The 9,201-nt window shown below is 44.3% G+C and overlaps 1 protein-coding gene across 1 annotated transcript; it reads right to left on the bottom strand.

Moving 5' to 3' along the window:
* Positions 1–4,962: 4,962 nt before the first annotated feature.
* Positions 4,963–9,201, bottom strand: LOC149138634 (uncharacterized). Its single transcript, XM_089450421.1, has 3 exons — positions 7,477–9,201; positions 5,791–6,834; positions 4,963–5,637 (listed from the first exon to the last, which is right to left on the bottom strand). Exons 1-3 carry the CDS (start codon positions 9,199–9,201, stop codon positions 4,963–4,965), a joined length of 3,444 nt encoding a protein of 1,147 aa, XP_089306547.1.

Raw genomic sequence — 9,201 nt, 5'->3', positions numbered from 1 at the left:
TGCCTACATTGAACGAAGACGGTTACACAGCGGCGCAGTTTTTATTCAATCATGTCATTACTCATTTCGGAGTCCCTCAGGCTATTGTCACAGATCACGGAAAACATTTCCGTAATCACATGATGACGGAACTAACGACCCAACTAGGCTTGCGTCAAGATAGTTCGACACCATACTATCCACAATCTAACGGACAAGTTGAGGCAGTGAACAAAGTTTTGATCACTATGCTTCAACGCACCGTCAATACGCACAAGTCTAATTGGCATCTGATGCTGTTCCCAGCCTTGTGGGCCTACCGGACTTCTGTGAAGGACGCCACCGGTTTCACTCCATTTCAGTTGGTTTATGGACTGGAGGCCACCCTTCCTGTCGAATGTGAGATTCCTTCGTTGAAATTAGCTGTCGAGTTGCTTCCCAACACCACTCCGGTGGAGGAACGGCTTCTTTACCTAGAACGGTTAGACGAGACTCGTCGTTTAGCTTCTCTGGCTATCGAAGCGCAAAAGAAGAGAGTCAAGGCTCACTTTGATCAAAACATTCATCCTCGTTCCTTTGTTGAGGGAGATCTAGTACTTCTCTACGATCAAGCTAAAGATAAGCTGGGGGCAGGAAAACTCGAATCCATGTGGCTAGGTCCCTACATCGTGAAAAGAGTTTTACAAAAGGGTGCATATGAGTTGATTGATTACGAAGGAAATCCTCTTGACAAGCCCCGCAACGGGCTGTATCTGAAGAAATATTATGCATGACTTCGTGCACTCACTTTGTACATACGCGTGTTTAGTGTGTTTTGTGTGCATGATTTCATGTTTTGCTTTGGTGTGAAGACGTGTTTGCCTCTTATTGTGTTTTCTCCTTCTTGTGCAGATGTCTAGTGCACCTTATGTTGGTTTCGCTGATGGCGCCTGCCGTAGTACTTGCAATTTTTCCTCTGCGGCGTGGGCAATCTATGATCCTCACGGAGAGTTGCTAGATCTTCAAGGAGTCTGCCTTGGTCGTACCACTAATAATGTTGCCGAATACAGTGCCGTAATTGAGCTACTAGCCGAAGCAGTTGATCTCGGCATTCGTGCAATGATGGTAAACCTGGACTCCCAGCTTGTCGTTCATCAACTCAACGGGCGATATTCCGTCAGAGACCAACGTATCCTAAGGTTGTATCTACGTGTCAGATTGTTAGAAAGGAATTTTGACTATATCACATATCAACATATTCCGAGACGATTAAACACGTTGACTGATGCATTGGCAAATCATGTGTTAGACAGACATTTGCGAAATAGATAACATCATACAAGAAGACATAGAAAGCATAGTAAAGTAAAACATATGTAAATAAGATATTTTCTCAAGCATAGTTTGCATGCGTGCTGTGTGTGCTTTTAAGCTTGCATTTAAAACATTAAAATATATGGGTCATGTGTTGTGCAATTCATACATAAGATCACATTTGTACTGAGCACTTGCATAACATAAACAAAACATCATCACATGTAACAAGATCCATCCAAAAATCGGTATGTATATATATCGTGTGGCGCACTAAGGCGCTCAAAAAAAAGTGTATATGTCAAAAATAGAGTCACTGTCCTCAATAAATCCGAGACACATGTCTCTCAAAACAGTAGTAGAAGTAAACCTAGGTGACTAGTGGGCTGGGTTATGCTCTCTGTAGCATACAGCCGCTCGTGCCACCCGCCTCAAAAGGCGGTGCAGCCTGGGTGCCACCCCCACTGAGTGGATCTGGTGCTCTATAGGGACCTCCTCGACCCCCTGATAATCTGGCACTCCCTCCAGCAAACCCTCAAGGTTTCGGGCCACAGTCTCCGACGTATCCACCCCTGGAGGAACTAAGGCCGAGGCTCCAGCGTCTGGTCCCTCTCTCCGTGCCGTCAGGGCTAGGCCCACAGGTCTCACAGGTCCCACATCTGCATACAGTGACATTCATTAAGACCTGTACATAAAAAACCAAAAAACATCAAAAAATGTTAAAATGAGATCAAGTGACATACCTCCATCATCCCAATGCTCTCCTGCGAGTGTTGTAAAGCATTTCACCCCTCCCACTCTCTCGGTCTTCATGCTTTAGGGGGCATCTGTTACACAGTAATTTGTCACTGTCTCCCTGTCAGTCACCCTACTGTGTCAAGAATTCACAATAATCAAGTTCATGCCTTCTGAATTGGCCAAAAACCCATTTTTCCAAAGTTTTCCTCATCAGCGCGTCTGTTTCTAAACTATCCGCGATGACTGGCGGCTCGTAATGTATTTAGTGCGCTGCCAGCGCGGAAGCACATCACTTTTCCGCGCTGGTCACATTTCATGAGCCAGCGCACCTCTCCTTTGTATTGGGTCGCGCTGACATGACTTTCCTAGTTATTGAGGCGCGGCGTCAGCGCGTCAGTTACCTCATAATCCGCGCTGATCCTGTTTGGGCGAATTTGTTCCAACAACCAGCCTTCCAGATAACTCCAGGCTTGGTTTTTGGCTTTGTGAGTATCGACTCCCTTCTATGGCATGTCTGTTCGACCCTTTGCAACCACTTCCCTTAAGGATAAGCTCATCCTTCCACCCTTTTAGGAGGCTCCTTCTCCTATATAAACTTCCACCATTACCATGAGCAGCTAGTTTGGAATAACTTGGATTGTATAGAGCTTATAGTGCCCAGATTGCTGCTACTATAGGTATTTGGTGTGCTAGGTGTGGAAGTGATTGATTGCTTAGGGAAGGTTGTTGTGTGTTACTTGTGTGAGAGAGAGAGTTGCTTGTCTTGGGAGAATCATTTCCAAAGGTGAATGCTTGAGACACTTGCTGACCGACCCCTCCTGAGAAGGTTACCGACGTCAGAACATTTGGTTGTACTCTTCTCTGTTTGATTAATAATAGATGACTGCTATTATTGTTCCATTCTCATTTGTCTATGCAATGGTTAATGTGAATTACATCTTTTCTGACTGATGTATGGTTGCTTTTATTAGATTTCACGCTTGTGTTTGTTTCCTCTTCATGTGTGTAGGTATCTATTCGCGGGGATCGCGGAGGATCGTGACCAGCCGAAGCGAAGGAGCGAAGGCGGCATCTCTTCGTCAAACGACAGCGCTGGAATCCAAGTAGGTGCTCTTTACCTCTTGTTTAATTGCAATTAGGAACATGCGTAGTAGCATTGGCTGATTGTTGCTAGACCCTTGCTGGGCTAGTAGGGATCGCCTCTATCCGTAGAGGGGATTTACCTCTCCAACACACTTGGAAACAAATTTCGAGGATCGATTTATCAAACATGATGATTATCTTGTTTCGAAGCTTCAAGTTGGCATTAAACTCATAACATCTTTCTGTTGAATGCTTTTATGTGACATACTAATATGCAGAACACAACAGATCTTTCTAATGTCAATCTTTTTGCCGAGCACATTTCATGAGTTTTTTTTTTTTGTGTAAGTTAGAAGATTATATTATAGAACAAGTATAATACAAAAAACTGCCATAGCAGTGCGAGCAGGGATATACAATATGCGAAGACGAATCGCCTGCTCATAAGTGAAGAACAAAACACAGCTTAACAGCCCACCTCGCAGGGTGGCTTGGTACTGAAAAAAACACAGCTTATCAGCTAGTACTGCCGATACCATACATGATAGGTAACAAAACATAAGCATATGTCGACATAGAAGATAAAGCAACAACACAGAAAAGAAAAGCCGAGAAAGATAGAGGGTAGCAGAGAACTACAGGTTTCCCCTTAGATGTATTTTCCCATCTGGGTGATGGTATCCAGGCCTATCTCCTGTACATGGCGGTCAACCTTCTCCTGAATAGCTTCCCAAGATTCGGGCTCGTCCTCAGCAGTGGGGGCCGGCTTAGCCGCATGAGCCGTGTGAACCGTTTTGATGACATCCCTCAGAATTTTAATGAGATGCGTCAACATTCGATTATGAGTTTTGATTGCCTCATGCACAGTAGAAATTTTGCTGTCCAAGACATTGTTGTAGTCAATAATCTTCGCCATTTGAGCCTCAGCTAGATTTACCTCAGTAACAATGTGTTGCCTTTCCTTTTCTATAGACTCCAGAGCTTTAGCTATCAGGGTTTTGGTTCTCCAGCTTTCCGATTTGGTTCTTACATATTGAGTTGCCCTTTTTGAAGGTGTGCCTGGGTCTGTCAGCCAGTTAACCTCTGCTGCAATTTCCTCCTCCATTCTTCCATCTTCCTCCTGCTTTGCTTGAGCTTCTAGTTCCGCCATCTTCCTTTTGATTCTCGCAATAGTACGAGTCTCATAGCCTCCCCTGGCTTCCTGGAGGTCCCGGTTTGCAGCCGCGCAGCGACTCCCTTCCGCTTCCATAACTAACACTTCGTACCTCTTCCGACTCAAGCGAATGCCAAGTAGAGGATCACTCACCTTGCAAACTCGAAAAACTGTTATGGAAGCAGGGCATTTGCCCCTTGCTTTATAGCAAAATTCCCGGTACCTCCTCATGAAAATGGAGTTGCTGCCTTTGCAAGTGGAGGTACTTTGGTGATGAATGTTAAGGAGGTTCGCACAAGTGAGGCTGACGCAGACCGAATAGGAGCGCTGAAGGCTGCAGCCAGTAGACCGATCTAAATGCCAAGTGTCTGGTACCTTCCATCGGATGGGGTAGTGGCGGGTGAGGATGGATATGTCCCGTATACTGGCATGCTTGATGCTGATCCTCTGCTTGCTGTTCCACTTCTTTTCACACAAAATTGCCATTAATGTCAATGAAGACTCGTTATACGGAATCTCTCCAAGCGTGGTGATGGCACTGTTGCTGAGGTTGTTCTTCTCGTTTCTCGAATAGTTATGATCGCCCTTCTTAATGACATGCCGCCTCCAGAAGCTCCACTTTTCTAATTGTCCGATCATTCCATAAAAAGGCTTAGATTTATAACCTCCGTCGGTGTCCTTGTAATCCCGATGCCTGGGCCAAGTGTCATCCCCAATCAAGGATGGGTGACTTGGATTAGATCTGTTGCTGCCAGCTGTTCGCATGTTTCTTTAATGATTTGGTTATCGAACTCATGCCAGCCTCTGTTTATGATTATATGCCGGTTGTCTGCTCCAATGTTCGCTAGATGGTCAGCCAGCCCATTGGCTTTTCTCCTCACCGTCTGGAAGGTCAAGCCTCGCAATTCCATTATGAGTTCGGCAATGCTTTCCGTCGCCTTGGCCAACCTCCAATTCCTGGTGGCTTTGCTGATACTCGTTCCTGCCTGTAGGCGTTTAGCCGCCATAATAGCCAGGAGGGAGTCTCCTTCGACTATTGTATTTCCTCGCCTGAGATTTCTTAGAATTTTTAAGCCTTGTTCCAGTGTTGCGAACTCTGCTTCATTGTTTGTGCTCTCGCCTAGAGCCCTGCAGTAAATATGAATGATTTCCCCTGCCTGATTTCGAATGACTCCTCCAATGCCTGCTAACCCTGGGTTACCTCGTGAAGCTCCATCAAAGTTTAATTTCAGACTTCCTTCGGGAGGGCATTGCCATTCTGAAATTTGTGAAGAAGGTTGTGGTAAGTTTCTCCCTCTGGATTGAGTGCCGGATGCTTCCAATTGAAAAGCCTTTAAGATTTGTAGATCCGTGGGCGTTGGTTTTTCGTCTGCTTCTACCTTGCCTTCTGCCTGTATGAGCTGTTTAATATTGATTGTTATAGATTCCTGTGCTGCTTTTAGGCTTCGAATTTCATTCTTGAAAATCCTTCTATTTCGTTCTTTCCAGATAGTCTAAACAATAAAGCCTGGGGCAGATCTCCATATGCCTTCCACTCTGTTTACCCTTGAAAATTTACTTCTCCAGTTATTGATAGTTTCCTGTATAGAGTCTCTGTTTCGGTCTGAAGCTCCAAGAATGTTTTCCATCCAGTTCCAGAGCTGGGAGGCCCATTCACAGGAGTTAAGAAGGTGGTTCATTGTTTCCTCCTCCTTAGTGCACATAGGACATCTGGATGGTCCTCTAAACCCTTTTTTCATTAAGTTTTCCCATGTAAGAGTCTTCTTCTGCATCATAAGCCACAGAAAAGTTCTGATCTTCGGCCATAAAAGATTATCCCAAACTTTAGTTGCCCAGGTCATTATGTTTGGTTGTTCCTCCTCCTCTATTATGCTTCGCGCTTCTTTCAGGGAGAAGTTCCCGTTTCCTTTTGGTCCCCATCTAAGCTTGTCGTTTTCTGCTGCGATTCTAATTTTCCTTTTTGATATTCGTTGATTCAGATCGTGAATGGTTTCCTGAATATGCTCATGATGGGTTGGATCAAAAGCCACCCATTCCCTCCAATCCTGGTCTTCACTGTCGGGAAGCCAGTACTGACTTACTGTGAATCTACCTGCATTTTGCTGAGCTTGTTTTAGGGGAAGGAGTTGAGGGGAGTCCAGTTTGGGAGACTGCTGCCAGGCATCTTCCCAGTAGAGAGCTTGATTACCATTTCTGATCTCCCAGAAACTGTAGTCCTGGATGATGCTTCTGTTAGCTTGAGCATGATTCCATATTGGTGAGCCGCTGTAGGTGTTCTGCATCCTTATTATATCTAGATTGTTGCTGTTTGGCATATACTTCTCCTTCCAATGTTTTGCCCAAGGTAGGCTCGCTTCTGAGATCCACTTCCACCAAATCTTAGATCCACATATGTTGTTTGTTGTTGCGGGATCGACTAAATTCAGACCCCCTCTGTTCTTAGGTCTACATAATTTCTGCCATGCTACAAGAGACCATTTTTTCCTTTCGCTGCTTCCGCTCCACAAAAAGGAGCGCTGTATAGCTCGCATTTGGTTTAAAACCCCTTTCGGTGCTGGAAGAATAGAGAGCATATAATGAGGAATGGCCTGCAGAACGACTTTTGTTAGAATTAATCTACCAGCTAAATTCAAGGCTCGGTGAGTCCGGTGTTTACATTTCCTTTCCATGCTAGCCAGAACCTTCTCCCAATTTCCTTTCTGCCATGGTTTTAGAGTTAGGGGGGCTCCAAGGTATCTAGATGGTAGAGATCCAATTTTAAAACCCAAAACACGGGAAAGATGAGACTGGATGGAAGGATGCGTGTTGAAGAAGAACAAGGTGGATTTGGGGAAGTTTATTTCCATGCCCGATGCTTGGCCGAACAAATGGAGGATATTTTTGTAGGCTAGGGCTTCTTTGACTGTGGGGGCACCATGTAACATGGTGTCGTCCACAAACTGTTGGTGAGTGGTGGCTGGGCATGCTCTAACTGGTTGTAGGCCTTTTATTTTGCCTTCTTCTTTTCTCCTAGCTATTAATCTGCTTAGGCCTTCCATGAGGATAACAAATAGAAAGGGGGATAGGGGATCTCCCTGTCTTATGCCTCGTGTTGGGATGAAGGAAGCTGAAGGAGCCCCATTCACGAGGATGGAGTATCTGGGCGATTTGATGAGGGCTAGGATCCATTTAATCCACTGACTGCTAAAACCAAAAGCTGCTAACACTGCTTCTAAATAAGACCAGCTTACCTTGTCATAAGCTTTGGAGAGATCTAATTGCATGAGCATGCCTGCTTCTTTTCGAGAGTGGAGAGAGTGAATCATCTCCTGAGCTAGCAGAATATTGTCCATTATTTGCCTTCCCTCCACATAGCCAAACTGTTCTTGTGATATGATTTCGGGTAGGATAGCTTTCAGTCTGTTAGCAATGACCTTTGAAATTATTTTATAGATTACATTACATAGAGCAATGGGTCTGAATTTATCCGGAGTGTTGGCTGCCTCCACTTTGGGAACTAGAGCAATGAAAGTATAGTTTAAAGCTTTGAGAATGGTTTTAGAACGTCTTGAGTCTTCCACTATCTCCCAAATGTCTTGCTTGACGATGTTCCAGCATGCTTTGTAGAAGTTAATGGTGAAACCATCTGGACCCGGAGCTTTATCATTGGGCATACTTCTAACCGCCTCCTCAACTTCTTCCATTGTGATTGTCTTTCTTAGGGACCAATTCTGCTCTTCAGTAATCAATCTAGGTAAGACATCAGTAATTTTTTTGATGGCTTCCTTCCTGTTGGTATCTGGTTCTTGTGCTATGTTGCTGAAGTGATTTGTTAGGGAGGCTGATATGTCATTGTGATTTCTTATGATATCTCCCTCATTGTTTTTTAGCTCCAGGATTCTGTTGGCGCTTCTGTAGTCCATAGCCGATCTGTGGAAGAACTTTGTATTTTGCTCCCCCTCTTTTAACCAAAGGATTCTAGATTTTTGCTTCCATAGGGTTTCTTCTTGCTTGCATCTATTGTGCCATTGTTGTGTGAGCTCCTCTTCTAGCTTGCTGGTTTCCTCCTCTCGGCTTCCTATTATACCTTCCTTCTGGATCTGTTCCAGCTTGTTTTCAATGATGGCCTTCTCCTGGAAAATATTTCCGAATACTTTCTTGTTCCAATCTTTCAGTTTTAGTCTGATATTTTTTAATCTCTGTTGGAGAATATACATTTTGGATCCTTCCTCCCCTATGGGCTCAGACCACCACTTCTCTACCATTTCATGGAAGGAGGGGTGTTCTATCCAGAACTTTTCAAACCTGAAGGGTTTGTTTTTTGGAGAGCCCTGTATCTCAACTGCTAGAGATATCGGCCAATGGTCTGATCCTCCACTAGGGAGGATATTAGATTCTACAACTGTCCCTTCTAATAGCAAGCTTTCTGATACTAAAAACCGATCCAGTCTAGAAGAGATGAGCCTATCTCCCCCCCTCCTATTGTTCCAAGTGTAATTACCACTTTTGGGATATACATCAACCAGTTTTGCCATCTCTATGAAGCTAATAAAGGTCTCTCCATCCCTATGTAATCTCCTTAGGCCTCCTTTTTTCTCCAGGAGGGAAGTTATCATGTTGAAATCTCCTCCCAGAATGAGTTTTGCATTAGGATGTCTGTTTGTGAATTTAGTAAGCGAATCCAGAAAATTTATTTTATCTTCTAGCTTTTGTGGACTATAGACATTGATACATAGAAAAGAAGATGAATTACCTGTCGGCTGCATCTCCAATGCCAGGTAGTTTTTGCTGGCTTCAGCTGAGATTAGTTGAAATCTTCTTGTATCCCAGAAGGTCGCTAAACCCCCTTCGCGTCCTTTACTTTCAATCTCCAGTACTTCGAGATTTCTACCTAGCTTCCCTCGCAGCTTGTTTATGAGTTCACTGTTGCATTTTGTTTCTTGAAGAAACATCATATCCGGACTATACTTTTCCAT

Source organism: Pinus tabuliformis, chromosome X (genome assembly GCF_031772625.1).
Source record: "Pinus tabuliformis cultivar Carrire ecotype Pingquan chromosome X, CPIR1, whole genome shotgun sequence".
Classification (NCBI taxonomy): Eukaryota; Viridiplantae; Streptophyta; class Pinopsida; order Pinales; family Pinaceae; genus Pinus; species Pinus tabuliformis.
This window is presented reverse-complemented; position numbering and strand designations above follow the sequence as displayed.